The sequence below is a fragment of the Drosophila innubila genome, assembly GCF_004354385.1.
Source record: "Drosophila innubila isolate TH190305 chromosome 2L unlocalized genomic scaffold, UK_Dinn_1.0 5_B_2L, whole genome shotgun sequence".
Classification (NCBI taxonomy): domain Eukaryota; kingdom Metazoa; phylum Arthropoda; class Insecta; order Diptera; family Drosophilidae; genus Drosophila; species Drosophila innubila.
The window spans coordinates 4,333,462-4,355,305 of record NW_022995373.1 but is presented as its reverse complement, the minus strand read 5'-3'; the positions used below and the strand labels follow the sequence as shown (position 1 = coordinate 4,355,305).

The following is a 21,844-nucleotide window of genomic DNA, read 5'->3' as shown; positions in this document are numbered from 1 at the left end:
TTTCTGGTATGTTTTTGCTATCATCTGCAGCCACATAATAAAATTGTTTTCGCACTTTTCGTTTTCTGATTTATTTGTTTTCAGGCTCAACCCCTCATATTTTTTCCAAGTTCAAACTCTTTTTAAAATATAGACGCCCCTAATATCTTAGCGCCCGGGGCAATTGCCCCCCCCCTCGAAACGGCGCTGGTAATATGTATATATAAAATTAATTAATAATATCTTGCCGACACGAAGCTAAGCTACCAAAAGTCAAAGTATGCAAATTTGTTAGAGAACACTATACTTTTCGATCGGTATATAACTTGGTCTGATCGGACAGTCGTAGCAAATATTTCATTCTTCCTGTATATATTGCTTGTCGCCATTCGCATCTTTCATTACTAGAGTGGATTTGGAGTGAAAAACGGCAGATTCGGCGAAAAAAGTCATTATCTGGGTTTAGTTAAAACAACAAAGTTTTTAAAACTGAAGATTAATTTGCAATCGATTGTGCCTATACCAGTTATATGATATAGTAATCTGATACTGACCAAATTTGGTTAGGATGTAACAGGCAGTCTCAAAGATACAATGTATGAGTTTAGTTAGCACATCTTAAGAAACAGAATAAGTGTTCATGCTAATTTCTAACCGATTGTTAATATGGCATCTAAGGATAGGGTAATCCGATTTTGACCAAATTTGATCAGGATGTAAAATATCGTTAAAAATTTACATTTTATAAGTTTGGTTAATACCAAGCTATTTTTAATTCCAAATCTATATACAATTGTGAAATTTGATTCTAAAATGTCAGCTACGTTGTATGAAAATTTCAGCTTTCTTGGGCTTATGGTTTTGTCTCCACAATGATCAATCAGTTAGTTATTCAGTCAGGACAAAGAGTCTTATATATTTATGGATAGATATCGGTGGCGCATGCATGGGAATAATTTCATAAATCCATGAGGCTTACCGATTATATTTACACACATTTTTTTGTATTTAATTGTCCTTGTAGTTGACCATAAACTGGTGTACAAAAAATCTATTATGATAAACTTACAGTTTCAGTAGTCTTTTCCAATCTGATGCCGTTTTGCCACCATGTGATTACGGCTGGCGGTCTGGATCCAGCACTTTGACATAGTAAATCGTATCTGCGTCCAGCTGATAGAGGTTGATAAGCGCCCAATAATCGTATATTTAATGGAGAAACTGTAAATTAAGACAGTCAGATAAAATTAAATAAGAAATAGCACCTTAGTTGGGAGATCATTTGCTATGATTTTATTGAGCATTATATGAGCATGTGTTATAAAAATTGAATGTTACTTTGATGTGCATCAGCTACCTTCAGTTCTAGTAGTAGTAGTAGTTGTTATTTATTTTATCTTATTATCTACAATAATACATTTACAAAAAGAAAATAAATACATGTAGTATAAGGCTTGGCTCTTAGCCTTTTGCCCAAAATTGATATTGTCTGGAACGGAGACTGTCGTACTACGTCGCACAGTGGGACAGATCCTCATTTTGCGTTGCAAAAATAATATCTTTTGAGCCAGTGAAGATATTTTCAAAATTTAAAAAGCATTTGATGCTTAATAGGCTTACTGGTTAATTTAGGGTTGTCGGTCAAAGTTGAAAAATATTTTCAGTGCATATTTTACATATTAACGCAAGAAACCGCACTGCCCACCGCTCACGGCTTTCGCTAGTTGCTACAGCCTTCCGTTCATCCTCTGGTTAATCTCCAAGGTCGATCACATAATCGTCTCTGTAACTAATTGCATCTTTCAGAAAGCTTCTTAGGGCTTGCCTATTCCTGTCACTTAAAGTTTCTAATATTTCCCCCGTTGACAATCGACTCTCTCCAAAATGTAATGGCTGCGGACGGCAGTTTGCGTTTGAAGCTACAGATATGTCCTATATATCATTAGAAAGGTGTGTTAGAGGGATTTAAGGCTTACCTTTAAACTTTTTATCTAAAGTACTCAAGAAAACACTTTACAGATAAGTATGTTTGAGTATGTTGTAGAACGTTTTTTGGTATAGGAAACATAAATTTTTGGGTTGAGGGGCTTGAAAGATATTACCTGTTAACTTAATATATATTTTCTTAAAAGTATTAAGAGAGGACAGCAGCATCAAGGCAGGCGTAGCAGCCAGAGCTTGAGAGTGTATAGCTGACAGCTTTGCATTGCACAAATAACTAGTGCTGCCAGACAATATTGTTTTATTTTGCGTTGCTGAAATATCAAGCGTTGCCAGACAGTTTTGTTTTGTTTCTCAGAGCTGAGATATTCAGAGTTGCCAGACCGTTTAGTTTTGTTTTAAGACGATTTTTATTTTTAAAAATAAAAGAATTTCAACTAATAAATTTACATATTTTTCTATCTGCCTGCATTAATGATAAAGTTACAATGTCAAAAGCAAAAGCAATTGCAAAAAATTCTGATATCCCACAAAAAAACCTCTACACGAGGTAAAAAAAAAGAAGAAAATTGGCATTCGGCACTGCGCAAAAAGTAATTCTTGTGTACAATGATGCTCGCCCTTTTTGCGCACAATGCAATCCCAATTTTCGTTTTTGTAGACCCCGTACTTAAAAAAAGTACAGGGGTCTATTGGGTTTGTTTTAACGAATATGTGCGTAACAGGCAGAAGGAGGCGTGGCAGACCCTATAAAGTATATATATTCTTGATCAGCATCAATAGCGGAGTCGATAAAGCAATGTCCGTCTGTATGAGCGCCTAGATCTCAGAGACTATAAGAGATAGACACCAAACTTGGTATGTTGGTTCCTCTATATTGCAAGCAGATCAAGTTTGCTTCAAAATTCGGCAACGCCCCCTTTATCGCCCACAAATCAAAAAAAAAAATTTCATATCCAAATTATAAGAACAATTTTAAAGCTAGTGACCCCAAATTTGGTATGTAGATTCCCCTATATAGCAGGCAGGTCAAGTTTATTTCTTTTTTGAATCGGACCACTATATCATATAGCGCCCATAGGAACTATCGCTTTAAAATCAAGTCTTAGTATAAAAACTTATTTGATTTATGAGATATCTAAAGCAAACCTATACAAAAAGCATATGACTTGGTTTTATATATCCTGTCCAAAGGTGGTTCAAATCGGACCATTATATCATATAGCTGTCATAGGACCGATCGGGCGAAAATCAAATCTTAGTATGAAAAACTTTTTTGTTAAATGAGATATCGTAACCAAAATGATTGAATATACATAAAACTTGGTTTTATATACCCTGTTTAAAGTTGGTTCAAATCGGAACACTATATCATATAGCTGCCATAGGACCGATCGATCGAAAATCAAGTCTTAGTATGAAAATTTTTTTATGTTTTATGAGGCATTGTAACCAATATGATAGAATATGCATTTAAGTTAACTAAATATTTTTTTAATTTTTAGTTTTTTCCATAGTAAGTACGGGTTCTCCGACAGTCGAGTATGCTCGGCTGTAGCACCGGCCGAATATTTGTTTTTATTAATTTATATTTTTATTTAAAATTTTTATATTAAACTAATTTTTGTTCGTCCCAAAATTGAATATCAGAAATTTTGGGGCTAGAAATTGCTTTCGTCACTAGACTTTTACCTCGTGTAGAGGTTTTTTTTGTGGGTTGTCGTATCTCTCCTAAAATGGGATAGCGTGCCAGGAAATGCCTAATGTCTTCTCTTTCGTGTAAATTACATAATGAGCATTGGTCTGATGTTGAGCTATGGGGAACATAATTTAGATGAATCAATTCTGTTCTTGCCCGAAAAGTGAGCGATATGCCGCGTGTTTGTAAGCTGTCTTTTAAATAGCTCTCTTGTCCGAGATTGTACCCTAAAAGCTTGTAAGCTTTTTTTTTATATATTTATATTTTTATTTAAAATTTTTAGATTAAACTGAATTTTGTTTGTCAAAAAATTGGATATCAGAAATTTTGGTGCTAGAAATTGCTTTCGTCACTAGACTTTTACATCGTGTAGAGGTTTTTTTTACTAAGACTTAATATTGGACCGATCGGTCCTATGACAGCTATATGATATAGTGGTGCGATTTGAACCAACTTTGGTCAGGATATATAAAACCATGTTAAATGCGTATTGTATAAGTTTGGTTGAGATACCTCATAAAACAAAAAGATTTTCGTACTAAAACGTGATTTTCGACCGATAGAAAAATGTATTTATTCACTTAACAGGTAATATCTTCCAAGCCCCTCAACCAAAATTCATGTTTCACATAACAAAAAAGCGCGAAATTGTACGTTTTACAACATATTAAAATTTAACAGAAATCGTTAGAGCCGTTTTGTCAGAAATCGCCAAAATGTAAGCTTAACACATTATATCACCTGTAAAATGTTAGCTGAGTATTTTAGAAAAACGGTTTAAAGGTACGCATAAAAGCCCTCAACCACACCTATAAAGTTTTCCCCTCCCACTTACACCCCCGTATCACATGACCCAGGTGAATTAGAAAAATTTGTAAGTAAGGACTAAACCTTTCGATCGGTATATAACTCGATCTGATCGGACAGTCGTAGCAAATTATCCAACTTAGCTGTATATATTGCTAGTCGCCTTTCGCACCCTTCGTGATGCTTTCGTCACTAACGCGAACTGCCGTCCGCAGTGATTGGGGAGTTGCATTTTGTAAATACTGTTTGCTTCGCCTTATTGCTGTCACTACTTCTGCCAGGTCTATTGCTCAATCCAGTTCCCAGAGTTCAGTACACGGCAATGCAAATGGTTTTTAAAATGGGTTGCTAATATGTTGGCGTTTGTCTTTATGCTTTTGTGTCCTTCTGTTCCGTTTAATTTTCTGACCAGTCTCTAATAAGCCTAACAGTCCCTCACTTCATTAAAGTCGGTTTAAAGTCGCACATAGTACAATTAGCTTTGGGAGAAGCTGCATTCTTTTATTCTGTGTTTGTTAGTCCGAGATTATGACGACACTTAGCACCAAAGGCAAGTGATCCAATAGTATAATTATGCCATAAACCGTATAATTATGCATAACCGTTAATTAATTATGCTATAGCAGAGGCAGCCTGCGCCCTTTTATATGTAAGAATGCCTTCCTGATCGCTGGGTGTCCTTCCATTCAACACATTTAGATTAAAGGATTCACACAGTTGTATCAATTTTCTTCCATTTCGCTCTAGGGTCCTGCCTATGGCCGCTCTGGGCAGGTGAGCAAATCTACATTCCGCATGAGTGTCTTCCGTTTCGACTTGCTCGTTTGCTATGCGCGCATTGAGATCTTCAATTATAATTTACTTTGACAACTCGTTCTGCTGAAGGAGGTCGCTGAGCTTATCGAAATCTCTTTGCCAATGATTGCAGTTTAAGTATACTGGACTTATATATAAGAGCACATGTTTCACCGTCCATTCTATGATAGTCGTGCCTGACACATTTACAAATCTACAGCTTTTCCCCAGGGTAATGTTTTTCCTTACTTTGAACAATATTCCACCGCTTCAGTTGTTCTCATATAATAACTTGTTAAATAGTAGGCTTTAACAAAAAATATATCAGAGCGTTCACCATGATATAAAATTTTGGTTATTTAGTGACATGTTTTCTGGGGATTGATTAAGTGACTACCTATTTTCACGTTTCCTGATAAACGTGGCCATTGCTTAAATGACATTCGGTAGTCACTTGTGCTCAAGCTCGCTGATCAATTGAATCAAAAATGTTCCTTCCTGGTGATCGCTCTGATACATTTTTTGACCCAGTACTTTTTTGTAGATCTGTAAAATGAGTTTTGCAAATCTTATTAAACAACATATTATTAAAATATTATATGTGTTCTATGGCAATGCTGCCCAAAAAGAGACAGTTAGGGCTTTCACTTGACAGTGGCAGCATGGCAGTGGGCACATGTGCGAGACGTCACAACAGCAACGTGAACTGACAAATTTCCTGCCAGGGTGCTAGACCCAAACCCTTGACTACGAAAAGTCAGGCACATATGCCCATGTGTAGATGATAAAAAACACGATTGAAAGTCGATAATTTCAATCGAAATTTAGTATTATTGGCATATTTTAGTGTAAAAGTTTTGACAACACTTGTTTAGTGACGTCACGACACAAATGCATTTATTTGATTGTATGAAAAATTTTCATTGAAAATTTAACATTGCCACCGACAAATTATTTTGCAAGTCGGAACACCAAAAAACTAAATTATTTAAAGTGTTGCCAATTTAGCTATTTTCCCGCTATATATAGCGGGCTGCAATTGGCAAGTGCGGGAAAAATTCGAAAATAGCGGCTAGAGGCAATTATACCTATTTTCCAAGCGAAACTGGCGTAATTTTATCTTTTTAAAAACATCATGTTTTTTTTATGCTTTACGATGCCACACTTAAATACTTTTTAGTATTTTTTCCGTTTGAATGGCAAAAAAACATCGATATGTAAAAAAAACACAAATTTTTTGATCGATTTTAACTATGAAATCAATTAAATCGAGCTGTATACCATTACTAACGAGGTATTTCACAATTTTTAAGCCGATCGCAAGTATAAGTTAAAAATGCGTAAAATATGCAAGCAGAAACCGCGTCATGCCTGGATGCAAGACCCTGAACCTAAAGATTGGCTGGCTTTAGATGCAGCCGATGATGGAAAATGCTTTTGCAAATATTGCAAGTCTAGCATTAATGCAAAACTTTCCGATTTACACGCACATACCAAGACAGCAAAGCATAAGTCTTCTTTAGCTTCATTTGCCCAGACGAACAAAATAGCGTTTGTTGCAACTGTTTCTATAAAAACCCGCTAACAAGAGGCTGAATTATGTTTATATATTGCCACTCATTCATCTGTCAGTCCAATTGATCATTTGGGATTGTTGTGCGCAACCAAATATCAAGATGGCAGTGCTATGAAGCTTCACAGGCCGAAATGCACGAGCATTATATAAAAAGTTTTGGCTTCAAACTTTATAGAGCTACTAAAAGAGGATATCGGTGATACCAAGTATAGCTTGTTGCTTGATGAGAGTACAGATATAAGTTTCTGCAAGACACTTGGTAAGCTATAATGCAAATCGTTCTATCAAGAACACAATTAATCTTGATTACATTCTATATAGGTGTTGCCATAAACTATTTTAGTTCAACACGGAGCATCATGGTCTCCATATTTTTATCCCAAGTCCCGCTTGTGGAAGGCGACTTGAAAACGATAGTGAACAGCCTCTGCCAGGAACGGAGCAACTTGAAATTAACCCTGCGAATTTGATTGGAATCGGCACGGACAACGTGAGTGTTAAGGTTGGTTCTAAACAAAGTTTTTACACAGAGTTAAAGAAAAAGGTTCCGTCCTTAATTTTGATGAAATGTGTTTGCCATTCACTGCAATTGGCTGTTAGTAGTGCCTGTAAGCAATTTTTACCCGAAGCCTTATCTTGTATCTTGTTTACGAAACATATAATTGGTTTTCCAAAAGCGCAAAAAGGCAGTCAGATTACAAAAAAATGTATCAGCGACATATGTTTTGTATTGTTCGACTTTAACAATTTTGTCTGTTCATATCTAATTAACATGCGTTTGTCTGTAGTATGTGTACTGTGGTGTTGTACTCTATTTTTACATATATATTTTTTTGAATATGAATAACATGTTTTTTTTAGGAACCCCTCAAAATACCTCGAGTTTGCGACATAAGGTGGCTGTCGATTGAAGCTGCGGTTAGCCGAATTCTGCAGCGATGGATTAAGCTAAAGCTCCAATTCAGCATTGCTGCAACAAATGAAAAATGTTTGAAGGCACAAACTTTTTAATGATGATGTAAATCATTTGTATCTGCTATTCTTGCAGCCAGTGCTAGCTCAAATGCAGTACATCAACAAAATTTTTTAAACAAGCACGGAGACTCAAGCAAACTTTTAAATGATCTCGTATATGCAATAAATTCACATAAATGCAAAATCATTCCCCCTAATGTCAATATTAATATTTTAAAAAACGATTTTCAACATTTTGTTAAGCACGATTCCTATTTAGGATATGCATTCGGCACAAAGCTCAAATAGTATAAGGAAAAAATCTCGAACGATATTGAGACAGAAATTCGTTTGAAATGTTCCAACTATCGCATTAATTAATGAGCTCAAGCAGAGGTATATGATAATGAAGTAATTGTAATAATTTTTTTTTTTATTAAATTTTCAAATTCTTTCAGATTGCCTGACAATTTTTTAAATCCTCCAGGAAATTGATTTATTTTCCGTCGACAAAATATTATGGGCCAATAAGGCGGAAATTGTGAACATTCTCGAGCACTTTAAAGTGGAATCAACCAATTTTGAAGAGATTCTATTCCAATACGCGAACGTCCACCTTATTAAGTGGTCCAATTTAAAGGATACCGCAAGCTTTTGGGGCGAAGTGTCCAACTACGTGAATGCAGAAGGATATAAAAGATATTCGACACTGGCATCAATTGCGCTAAGCCTTTTTTCGCTGCCCTGGTCGAACGCAGAGGTGCAAAGAGTGTTCAGTCAAATGTGAAAACTATGGGATAACAAAAGCTGTCATGATTATGAAGTGCCAGCAGTAATTCTAAAAAGATATGGACAAATCAGACGTACATAAGTTCAGCTGGAGAAGAGGATATGTTTGACGAAGTTTTTAAAAATGCTGACTTAATAAAAAAAAAATAGCTTTTCACTACCGTTGCGGTTTCTTTAGCTACGAAAAAAATTTTCTGGCTATTTTTAGCCTTTTTCAAAGGCTAGTTTTGATTTTTTATGAGCCGAAGAGTTGACAAAACTGATTATTTTAATAAATAAAGCGTAAATAATTATACTGAACTTAATGCTAATCGAAATACACATTGAAATCATCGCAGCGCACGCTGCCTTTAGACTCAGAGAGTCTGATAGCTGGTTAGAAGGGAATAATGGATACTACAGAAGACACGCATAGGAACGTCCACCAAGACTGACCATGTGGTCGCCAAGACAAATTTTGAACAAAAATTCAAAACCAGGATACCGTCTAGAGATGAGTGGGCTATCAAGCAATATTGGAGGCAGCCAAACTTCTATTGGCGCGAAGTCTCGTGCACTCGAAGGTGGCATTCTTTTCTACTCTGCAAGTCGAGAAATGACATTGCCAGACTAACGGCCACATTAACAGGACACTGGCAAATAAGAACACATGCCATGAAAACAAGACTACCATTCAACCAACACTGTCGTAGCTGTAAAGACGAACGGGAAGTGGAAACACCGGAGCATCTACTCATTCACTAACCAGCACTCAGCAGAAGTAGACGTACGGTACTCGGGAAGTACACACTAGACTCACTGAGCGATGTAAGCAACATCGCACCAAACCAAATTCTGAGATTTCTTAACCACAGCAAGTGGTTATAGTTATCGCAGTCACAGCCGGTTTTCATTCAGTTTCATACTGTGGATCAAAACGGCACAAAGCTCCAATTGTAGGGCTGGTGTTTATACCGTTTCACCACACTTACCTACCTAATGGAAGCATGGAATAAAGATAAATAAAAGACATTAAAAGAGTTTCCAGATTTGAACCGGCGACTTTTGAACGTAGATCGTCACCTCTAGCATCTCGATTACCAGGCAGCTCAAACATAATCAAACGAAATTATTCAAGTGTGGCACAGAAAACGAAACCAACTGAAAATCTCTCAAATCTCCATACATTCTTGGGAGATTTTCGAAAATCTCTCAAATCTCCATACATTCTTGGGAGATTTTCGATTGGTTTCGAATTCTGTTGCAGCCCTGATAAATCTGAAATACAAATTCCTGGGCAGAACTGAAACGTAAGGGAATGCTCACAATTTCAGTAATGCACATGTAAACGTTGCAATGCTGCCACTGTGAAGTGAATACCCTAAGTATTTGTGTGATTTGCACTTAGCTAATCGATGTAGGTAAAGTATAACATAAAACAGAGGTGCTCAAAGCTGCGTTATGGATGTGCCCGCACCAATACAAATAAAATAAATCGCACACATGTAACTTAAATTTTTGTTGTTGTAATGTGTACACTGGAAAAAAATAGGAACATGTTTCTTCAAGTGAAAAATTAAATTACAAATTAAAAAATGGGAATAGAATAGATGCGTAAGACAAGTATAGTTTTCCGTTTTCAGTGTATACGAAACAATAAGGCAAATGAAAAGAAAGAGAGCGAATGCGTAAGATTGTTTTTGTTTAAAAGGATCGAAAGGGACGGAAAACGAAAAGTCAACAATTTTTTGTGTAATTTGTCAATGCGCACTAGGAGCTTACTAATGTGTAAGCTCACACACTTCCATATAATATGTGCACAACAAAAACAAATGTGCGTCGTGTGTATAGGCACTGGTATAGCTGGTTAGTTCGGAGAACGGATAATACAGAGTTGCCAGATCAAGAAATTGTAACTTTTCAACACTGCTAGCTTTAAGCTCGGGTGGCTGCGAAAATATGGAATTGTTTAAACATTTTACGCCTGACAAGCTAAAAATGGCTTTTATTCATTTGAAAACAAAACAAAGACGTCTGGAGTTTTTCAACCCGGATAAAATTGCAAGAATATTAGCTAAGACTAAAACAATCTGTCGGCCCAAATTATATATAATTAATAATTTTTATTAATAAAATATAAAAATACACACATAACTTTTGCTTTCAATATTTTTCCTACTTGAACTACATATAACACACTAAATATCCTACACTTTTGTAATTTTCCATTCCCTATACCTCCTCAATGTAATTTAATCAGTTGTGCGTTTTAAAAATGTAAACAAAGCACAACTGACGTAACAGAGCTACCATCATAATTTTGGTTATTTTTGTGTGTTGCCTTGGCAATACTGATATTCGCTCGCCGCCAGCTAAATATTGAGCACTTTTCCTTCGCTTGTGTCAAATCTTATGTCCACACCCAGCTTTGTTATAACTGTTTCGTCTGTTTCAAATTGATAGGGTAAAATTTAATATAATTTTATTTAAAACTTACTATTCTCTTTGCAATTGTTGAAACATCTGCTATCACTGCGGACGACAGTTCGCGAAAGCTGCACGAAGAGTGCGAAAGGCGACTAGCAATATATACAGCTAATATGGAAATATACCGATCGAATGGCTTAGTCCTAACTTACAAACTAGCTTGGCATTCGGCACTGCGAAATAAGTTTTTATTATGTTCGTGATAGCTCACCCTTTTTGCGCACAGTGAAGTTTTTTAGTTTTTATTTATATTTTTATTTAAAAGTTTTATATACCTGGTCTGAAGAACTTGTGGGATAGTTCGGAAAAGGCTCAGCTGAGGCCACCAGGCTGGTCGCGTGTTGCGGATAGCGAACGGCCACCCTTCGGGGAGGTTAGCTGCGTAAAGCGAGACCACATCGCAATAAGCAGTCCCGGACAATCAGCGGGTACGATACTGACTACCGTATTGACATGGTGTTTGTGTTGCCACCTTACAAAGCATAGCCTCACACTTCCCAAACTCCCCCCACAAGTACCTACCCCCATCCTTACCCTTCATCTCATCCCGGGCCGGACTAAGGCTGTTATTCGAACCGTGCCGAGAGTCAGCCTGGCTGGGGGCCCGGGTTAGCAGCTAGCTCAGTCGTGAACGGTGGGCTCACACAAGTGGCGACCGTCTGTTCTAAACAGCCTTACCCGGGTATGGGGATCTCTGCTTAGACGCACCGCTCCATTCTCAGCTCTCGTGGGACCAAGAAGCATGAAAACAATTAATTCCTTAAAATATCCGTTGGATCTCCCAGCGGCAAGTGCTGCAAGACACTTTGAAGACCGAACCCTTGACAGGGAACGGCCCAATGTGGTAGACCATCCTTCACATCGCCTGAGGCCTTAGCAAAGGCAAAGGAGCCACGGGCAGCACCGGAGACACAAGTCAGTACGTCGGCTCCAAAAAGGTCAAGCAGCGCGCTAAACCCCCATCGGACAGGAAATTTTAGATGAGCGCCCAAGCACGTCGCAAGCAGCATCAGCAGCACTTGGAGAGAAGTCTTTCTCTCTAGCGCCCACCAATCCTCCAAGCCTCCTCCTTCGCTAAGGTTGCGAAAAAGGGGAGCTTTCCACGCTAGAAGAGCTCATCCTGGACGAGGTCTCTACAGGATGGGACACCGCGGTGTCCTTCAATGGCATACACTACCGGGTTAGACACCTGGTAGTTGACTGCAGTGACGAGATTGCAGTAGACTTGCTGATGACCGTGGCGTCCAGACTGTGGTCTTGACGCCAGGATGGGAGACGACATACCGTCGCCCCATAGCATTGTGCTATTCCACCCAATAGCCTCTGCTGAGGAACCAAAACAAGTTGAACACCGACACATGGAGAGCTCTCTTCAGAAGTAACGAGGGAGGCGGTGCACTCCTCGTCATTTGAGTTGACGAGGTATGCAAGGACTAGATCACTTCAAGGGGACACCAGGTCTTCTTCCGCTTCGGGAAAATACCCGACTGCGGCTTGAAGAAGAAGGACAAAGGCGGCGGGCAAAGCGCACCGGCCGCACCAGAGCAGGCAGATGGCTTGAGGGCTCCGCCCGCCCCAGCTGACTCCATAACATCGACCCCACCCGATGGCGACCCCAGTTATCGTACGCGAGGGTCCATCAACCTAGCCGAGGATGAGAATCTGCAGACGTAACACTGGAGCTGTTATGGGATGGGGCGATGGAAGATGAAGAAGGCATGGCATCCCCTGAGCTTGAAGAGGAGCTCAGCATAAAGGAAAAAGCGGCGACTCGAGTGCATCCCGTCCTCAGTCGCCAGAGCTTTTGGAGTCAAGTCCATAAACACAGGGCTAGCCCAGGTGAATATCCACCACGCCAAAGTGGCCTCGGCCGTCCTGGCCAGGATATTCACCCACCAACACCCAAACAACAGTTGTAGTGTCGGCGTATTTTGCAGGGGATGGAGCCTGCCCTCCACCAGAAGTTGTCAGACTGGTGGAATACTGCCGAGATGAGCATCTACCCTTCATTATCGGGTGTGATGCAAATTCCCATCATCAGGTATATGGTAGTACAGACACGAACCAACGTGGTCAGTCCCTTATGGATTTTATATTTAAATATAATCTTGAACTTGGAAATGTCGGAAACCCTAGAACACTAGAGATAGAAAAAGCTGTACGGTGACACTGAACAGTATCATTAACAATGCATACGAAAGAAGCTGCCCTCTGGGAAAGAAACGAAAAAAAAAAGATACCCCGTGGTGGAACGATAGCCTTGAAAAGCTAGGACTCACCTCTTCAACAGAGCGAAGAGAGACGGAACGTAGGATTATTACCTCCTACAACAAGGAGATCCGGAAAGCCAAACGGAAGAACTATAGAGACTTCTGTGAGAGCATAGGAAGTACGTATGAGAGCGCTCGGCTCCATAGAGCACCATCAAAACGGGCGCCTGAGGCAAACTTAGCTTTGAAGCGTAGGGACAACAAAGCTTTACTTGTAGCAATATGCAAAAGTACGAGCTCCTGTACGAAACACATTTCCCGGGGAGCATCTCCTTGGAACAAGGAAACCTCGAGCAAGAAAGACGATTTAGGCCAGAGACCGACGATTGAAGTATTGAAAAATCAACGGTCACATCAGAACGATTAAGGTGGGCAATTGGAACTTTCCAGCCCTACAAATCAGTGGGCCAAGATGGCATATACCCAATTTTCCTGCAGCAAGAACAGGGCAAACTCCTATCGATCCTCAGGAAGATTATGGTTAGTAGCCTTGCACTCGGACACATACCGAGCGCATCGAGTAGAGCTAGGGTGGACTTCATCCCCAAGGCGGGGAGGCTTAACATCGTTTTATTGAAAACGTTGGAAATGTTGGTGGACCACAGAATTAAAAGCACTCGTCTAATGCAAAGTCCGCTCCAGCCGACACAGCATGCATATAGAGCGGGTCGCTCTACCGACACTGCACTGTACTAACTACAACGCGTCCTTAGCGCTGCAGTTGCTAATAAGATGGAGTCTATCTGTGCCTTCCTAGACATAGAGGGTGCTTTTGACAACGCATCAAATTATGCCTTTTTTAGGAGGGGTCTGGATCATACCACCTGCAGATGGATCTTCTCTCTGCTAAGATCCAGGAAAGTCACGGCAACTATACATGAAAGTACAGTTACAGTAACAACCACAAAAGGATGTCCTCAAGGGGCTGTATTATCTCCACTTCTTTGAAGCTTATGGTAGATGAGCTCCTCAAAAGACTAGCTAATAAAGGGATACAATGTCAGGGCTACGCTAATGACATTGTTATCATTGCGCGAGGCAAATTTGAAGAAGGACTCAGTGACATAGTCCAGCTAGGGCTGAAGATGACAAGCGACTGTTGTACTGAGGTTGGCCTCAATCTTAACCCAGGCAAAACTGCCATCGTACCCTTTACGAGACGTTACAAGTTACAGAGACTAAAGCAAATAAGGCTCTCGGGAAGCATAATAGAGGCAAGTAAGGGGGTCAAATATCTCGGCGTGACTTTCGACAGCAGATTAAGCTTTGCTCCACACGTTCAGAATACGATCAAAGTGCTCCAAAGTGCTTTGTACATGTTGTAGTATAGCCGGAAATTCGTGGGGTACTTCTCCAAAGATAATCAGTTGGCTGTACCTAACGGTAGTAAGGCCGATGCTCACATACGGAGCATTCGCCTGGGGTGACACAGTACGTCTGAGCACAGTACAAAAACAAATGCAAAAATTGCAAAGACTGGCCTGCGTATGTACCGGGATCAATGCGAACCCGTCCGACAACGGCCATTGAAGTCTCAATGGAGCTCACGGCACTCCATCATGTTATTGGGCTACAAAAGAAAGCAACCTTGCTAAGGATGCAAAGAAAGGAATAGACTACGCCCTTAGCAATAAGTTTGTCGAGACACTATCGGGAGAACTACCCCCAATACTATTACCTAGGGATGAGATGTAAGTTGAACAGTTGTCCGATAAAAACTTCAACGTGAGCCTAAGTAGCAAAGGGGACTGGACTTCATTAGAAGAAATCCACCACATGAAGCCGCACACCATTAAGTCGTACACCGATGGATAACTTACGCACCAGGGCACTGGCCTAGTGGTTGTAGGCCCTCGGATATCCTACCACAAGTCTCTAGGGAAATACACCAGCATATTCCAGGCTGAGGTCTGTTCAATAGTGAGGTGTGCAGACTTTAGCCTAAGACGTAACCATCGTAATAGAGATATTGCTATCCTATCAGACAGTCAGGCGGCAATAAATGCACGTATAAAGTCGAGAATGACGTCAAAAGTAGTCCAGGAGGTCCGGTCTAAGCTAGATCATCTGGGAACACTGAACAGGCTGACCCTCAGGTGGATCCCGGGACATAATGATATAGCAGGGAATGAAGCCGCTGACAAGTTGGCGAGAATGGGATCAAATAATTCCCTTATAGGTCCTGACAGGCAGACACACATATCGGGAATATCTCAGGAGAGGAAAAAAAAAACATCTAAGACAGCCAGAGTCGGAGCAAACCATAGGTCTTCGACAATTGAAATGTCTTATAGGCAACTATAATCAGAGACGTTTCGAACAACTGATTCCCATGGGGAAGAATAGACTCAGAGCACTGACCGGTCTGCTGACCGGGCATCGTAGATTGAGAAGTCACCTACACAAAATAGGTTTAGTAAGTAACGGAAAATTCCGCTACTGTGACATTGAAGAGGAACCCTTAATACATGTAGAGTAGAATGCGCAGCCTTGACTAGACGCAGACGAAGTATCCTGGGGAAACATGTCATCCAGTTAAGGGACATAGCAGACCTCAACCCTATCAAAATCCTCGAATTCGTCGTTGTGTGATAAAATTTAGTCAAAATTATAATACTTATTATGTAACTTATGTACAATGGTATACAAATTGTATATCAACTTACAGTTCATGTCGATTTGAACAACTGCTTCAACAACAGATGCTTTAGGATGGTTCATTGCTCTGCAAACAAGTCTGGAGTTTAAGTCACTTCTTCCAAGAGGTCCAAGTGAAATTTCACTTTGAAGAACTTTTCCTCCTGGTAAATAAGTAACTTGGCTTGGTATTTCCATTCCATCTCGATACCAGCTAACTGATGGTGTTGGATAACCTACGTTTATTTTAAAAGAGATAAAAAATAATAGTTAGTTTAGTTTTAGAAAACTTTGATGCTTAAATCTTCATTTCTTATAACGAAAACTAGTCGGGAATTCAAACTTCAGGAATACCAGTTACATACTATTAGGAGCTTGTCTCGCTTTAAAAATGACTGCCGCTCTGTTTAACCTATCTTGATACGATTAAGTCGTTTAACTTTTTCCGAGCTACTGGTTCCTAACCCACTGTATGAATAGATATGGGGCCTTAACCCTCTAACAGGCAAAATCGAAAAAGTCATTCAATTAAGTTGATATTTATTTTATAAGTAGATATAGGGTAAATGTGTTTTTGGCGATAACTTTAGCTATTTATGGCTTCTAAAGTTTCTTGAGTTAGTAATCACTAATATAATTATAAAAATATGCAAATTACTTAAATTTAAATAATTAATATAAAATATATTAATTTGTAAACAATTTAAAATTAACATTTGCTTGAGTTGAGCGTTACTATGAAATGGAAAATCCCTTTTTACAGGTATATTTTTAAGCTAGATGTCTTAAAATATATTTATTTTTGTAATGGTGGTCTCAAAAAAATGTTTCCTTTTTATCCAGCCAAATTGGAAAATGATTTTCATTATCATATTTTTTCTGATATCAGGCGAACAGCTCGTTTCCAGCGATTCATAAGCTGATCAAGTCATTGCATTCCTATCTTCGTCCTTGGATTGTAACTGCCCATAAGGCCGTCCATCAAAAGGACTCCTCCCAATGTGATTATTGTCATTTATATGGAGGCAACTGATTACTATATATAGCTTCTGAATTCTACCATTATGCAGTGCTTTAGCTCTTTCCTCATTGGAATTGGCTATAAGGAGTGGTGATATCCTAATTTATTTATAAGGATGCCAGCCTACAGCACTTGTTATCTTTCCACAATACCGAATTAACGATAACTCCTTGAATCTTGGAGCAGAACTGGGCGGGAAGTAGACTGGATTTGGGAACAAGCTGGTCCAAGTATGGGCAATGAAGGTCGAATGCTTTAGAAAGGCTTAAAGAATGCAGTCGTAGATGAGAATAATTCTTCTATATCGATGGGTAAAGGACCAACACTTTAGGTGAAACTGTTGCCTGAGTGTCTTATGAAGCATTGAATGAGACGCTTAAATCTTGAAGAAATGCACCGGAATTATCATTTTCAATAATTTTCCAATTTTCTAATTGTTTTGGAATAGAATGGATTTCTTGATTAAATGTTGTCGGCAACATAATCGGGGTCCCATCACTTTTATCTCTGCTAAACTTATCATCGCTTTTACCGAATCTATCAACTCAAGCAATTGTTCATTTAAAAATGCTTACAAATTAATATATTTTATAAATAATAGACACTTAAATTTAAGTAAATTGCATATTTATAGTTATATTAGTGATTACCAACTTAAAAAGAACTTTCGATGCAAGAAATGACAAAAATTATAGTTAAAATATTATTTTAACTATTTTTTTCTGCTCAAACCGACAAGACCGTCTACAGACGTTCTTTAGTTTTCAGCTTTTTAAGAATACTTCTAGTTGTATTTTTGGATTTTATTTTTCTACAAATCATAAAAGAATAATATTACCTACTAGCAGTCTGATTCACAAATCGATAGACTTAGTCAATATATTTTTTTTGGCGATTGAAATTGCAATTTATTTGGTCACAATTAAATTTTGTATTTTTCACATTTTCAATGTTTAACAAAATTCTGGAAAATAACGGTTCATCGGAAAATAATCATATATTTTTTTAAACGGCAGAAAATAAGTTTTTAATATATAATAAATATATTCGAAAAGAAATATTTATTAGTTTTTCATTTTTATTTTAAAACGGATGACCGTCAGACGGTTTTATCCGTAAAAGTGCTAAAATACAATAAACATTTTCTTTTTTCTATGGTTTAGTTTTTTTTTCTCAAATTTTAAAATTTTTATACATTTAGAAACCCGCCTATATTTGTCATAATGACTCAAGAATACGTGAACCGGTTTTTAAATGCATTACGTTTTCTAAAAGCTATAAATATATCTGTTATTCAAAGCAATAGTTTTTCAGCTTTCAATTTTTGAAGAAAGAATGCCCTTATTTACATAAAGTAGCTACATTAATTTAACGTCGATTAAGATATGTTTTATAAAAAAACGATGGAGAAACAATAAACAAAATGTTATAGCTAGTTTGATAACAGCATTCTTCAACATTTTAGTCGATTTTGATAACCTAATTATTAACCTGATTATTTTCTGCAAAAATCTTATCTTTTGAACCCGCAAAGATATTACAGAATCTTTAAAAGTATGTGATGGAAAATAAGCAGTGTGAAAGGCCCAGTGCATGATTCAGGTTTGTCTGTCAAAGTTAAAAATATTTTCGTTGCATATTTTGAATGTAAAATTAAATAAATCAATTTTTTTTTTTTTGACCATAATATACATTTTAATCCTTTTTCACTATGGCGTATTTCAGGAAATTGAGTGGCAAAATCTGTAACTTTTGAACCCCGTGAGATATCGGTCTAATATTTGAAATATATATTCTTAACTCTTCTAAGAAAATTTTGAAAAGAGAGACTTCGAACTTGGCAGGTAGGTTCTTGGATACCATAGGCAGATCAAGTTTGTTTTTTTTGGGATCGGACCACTATACTAGCTGCCATAGGATCGATACATCAAATATGAAGTTTAAGTATGAATAAGTTTTTTGTTTGTTGAGTTTTCAGAACCAAACTGATAGAATATGCATCTGGACTGGTGCTATGCATTCTGACCAAATTTGGTTAAAATCGGTCCACTATATCATATGGCGAGACGCTCAATTAAAAGTTAAGTCTTAGTATGAAAAAGTTGTTTGTGTTTTGAGATATCTTGAGCAAACTGGTGGAATTTGCACTTAACTTGGTTTTGTCCATCCCAGCCGAAGTTCGTTCAAATCGGGCGACTATATCATATAGCTGTCATAGGAACGATCGGTCAACTTTTAGTATGAAAAATGTTCTTGGCTTTTGAGATATCTTATCCAAACTGTTGGAATAAGTTTAAGTTAAAGTTGGTTTTTTACATTCTGACCAAATTTGGTTTAATTTGATTCCATATATCATATAATTGCCATTGGAACAATTGGTCGAAAATCAACATTTATATAAGAGTACCTGAACGACTGTAGCCGCTCCTCACCGCGAGCGAAGCGAGCAGGTGTCGTAGCCGCCTTGTTTGTTTTTATTTTTAGAAAATTAAGAAGTTGTTACAAAAAATTTAATTTAAAAAAAAATATTTTTTTTTGCAATTTCTTATGTCAATAAGTTGTTCATAAATGAACATACGGTTTGAACAGCCCTTGGGATGCGTGACAGATTTGTGACACAAACCACATGAAAGGGTGACTACAGTGTAGAATTACCCCATAAGTCGCGATCCTGGCGCTCAGAAATAATAATGTGTGAACCTGTATGCTCAAAATAGATAAGAAATACACGCTAGTACGATCATGTAGATCATGTAATCATCATGTACAAGAATGCAAAGAAAGGAGTCAAATATATTACAACGCTAATCTATGCAATAAGTAAAAAGGAGCCAAGTACACGTTAACCCTATGGTTAACTCACTCTATATAATAGATTAGATAACATATAACAATAAGTCGAAAAGAGTCAAACATCCTCTAACATCATGTCAACTATATCCTAATAATACATAAGATCACATAGATTCGATGAGTAGAAGTAAGCCAATGATGTTCAACACTTTATTGAGCGCTATCTAATTAGTACATAAGATATACCATAAAACATAATACAAACCCAATAATCGAGACAGTTCATAAGCAAGCGAGTGGGTGCTATTAGTTAGGGATTTATTTTGTGGTTGGAATTTTTTCTAAAGTGTAGTGAATATATATATATCTAATTTCAGACCGATATCTCAACCAGTTCAATAGCTAAAGCTTTTTCTTATCAACCTGCAATATAAATTACACTAAGCAACAGCCAAAAAATTACAAGAACTAAACCTATTTTTTTGATAGATTTGAGGCCCTGTTCATAAATGAACATAGTATTTAAGCAACCCTCGGAGTGCGATGCCAGATGTGCGACAAACCACTTGAAAAGGTCACCAATGCGTTGGATTACCACATGAAAAGCGATCCTGGGGCTCAGAAATAGATGGGCAAGGGCAACATAAACAAAACTGAATACATAATAGATAAGAAATAACTCCGTCACATACGACTAATTTACTCATTGAGAAGAGTAAAGAATATTATAACACAATAGTGATCTCTATCCTTTAGTACATAAGATAACCTATAAAACCCCATACAAGTCAATAAACGAAGACAGTTCTTAAGCAAACGCGTGAGTGTTTTTACTTAGGGATTGGCAAGCGTGCTTACATACTAGTTCTGACGTTGCGACTAACATCGCGTTCAAATACAGATTTGAATGCAGCCCCATATGACATGGTGAAATTTTTTTTTTTAATCTGTTTTTTTTTTTTTTTTTTTTTTTAGAGTTGCGCTCACATTTGTCATCATTATTCGAGAATGCCAAAACTGATTTTAAAAAGCTATACTTTTTCTAGCTAATGAATATATCTTTAATTCATTAATACAAAAGTTTAAGATTTAAACCAGTAGTTTAAAAGACATCAATTCTTGAATTAAGAAAATTATAATTTTTTTTAAGATTTTCTATTTTATTTGCTTAGTAATTTGCATAACAAAAAAAACCTCTAAACGAGCTAAAAGTTTAGTGACGAAAGCAATTTCTAGCCGTAAAATTTCTGATATCCAATTTTGTGACGAACAAAATTCAGTTTAATCTAAAAATTTTAAATAAAAATATAAATTAATATAAAAAAAGCGAAAATTGGCATTGTGAACTGTGAGCAAAAAGGGTGAGCTTCTTTGTACATAAAAATTACTTTTTGCGCAGTGCCGAATGCCAATATTCGCTTTTTTTACCTGAGTACTTTAGAAATAAAGTTTAAAGGTACGCATAAGAGCCCTCAATCACACCTTTCCAACGATATATAGAACATATCGGTAGCTTTTATGGTTTGGAAACTGTTGAGGTTTCACTTTTAGCGGGACTTAGCGTTTTCCCGCTAAACTAGCGGTTTTTTCAAAAAGTCGTAGAACAATCATTTCTAGATTTTTAAAAAGGAGTAGATCCCCATCATTACATTTACGCTTTGATGCAAACAGACAAACAGACAAACAAACTGACTTTTCATTTCATTTTGAGAAGTCCACTAAAATTTTCAAAGTAATTTATCTTTTGAACCACTTATCGGATTTGGGTGATTGAGGTATTGCATTTTTTTTTAATTTTTTTTAAAAAATAAAAAATTTTACCAAAAAGTCCGAACGGCCCCATTAGCTGCAATCATCTAAATTTTTCCCCTCCCACTTACACCCCCGTATCTCATGACCCAGGTTGGTTAGAAAAAGTTTCAGTACGCCATTCTGAAAGTTAGAACTAAACCTTTCGATCGGTATATAACTCGATCTGATAGGACAGTCATAGCAAATTTTCCAACTTAGCTGTATATATTGTTAGTCGCCTTTCGCACCCTTCGTGATGCTTTCGTCACTAACGCGAACTGCCGTCCTCAGTGATAAACAATGAAACAAGTTTTATGCAAAGCTTG

The 21,844-nt window shown here is 37.6% G+C and overlaps 1 protein-coding gene across 1 annotated transcript in view; it reads right to left on the bottom strand.

The window, feature by feature from the left end:
• Nucleotides 1–21,844, bottom strand: part of LOC117782646 (hemicentin-1) — a 125,050-nt gene that overhangs the window by 45,408 nt on the left and 57,798 nt on the right. Inside the window, exons 5-6 of the mRNA XM_034619668.1 lie at nt 15,943–16,149; nt 1,049–1,200 (exon numbers count right to left, since the gene is read on the bottom strand). Coding sequence (XP_034475559.1) covers nt 1,049–1,200; nt 15,943–16,149 — 359 coding nt within the window. The remainder of the gene's footprint in view (nt 1–1,048; nt 1,201–15,942; nt 16,150–21,844) is intronic.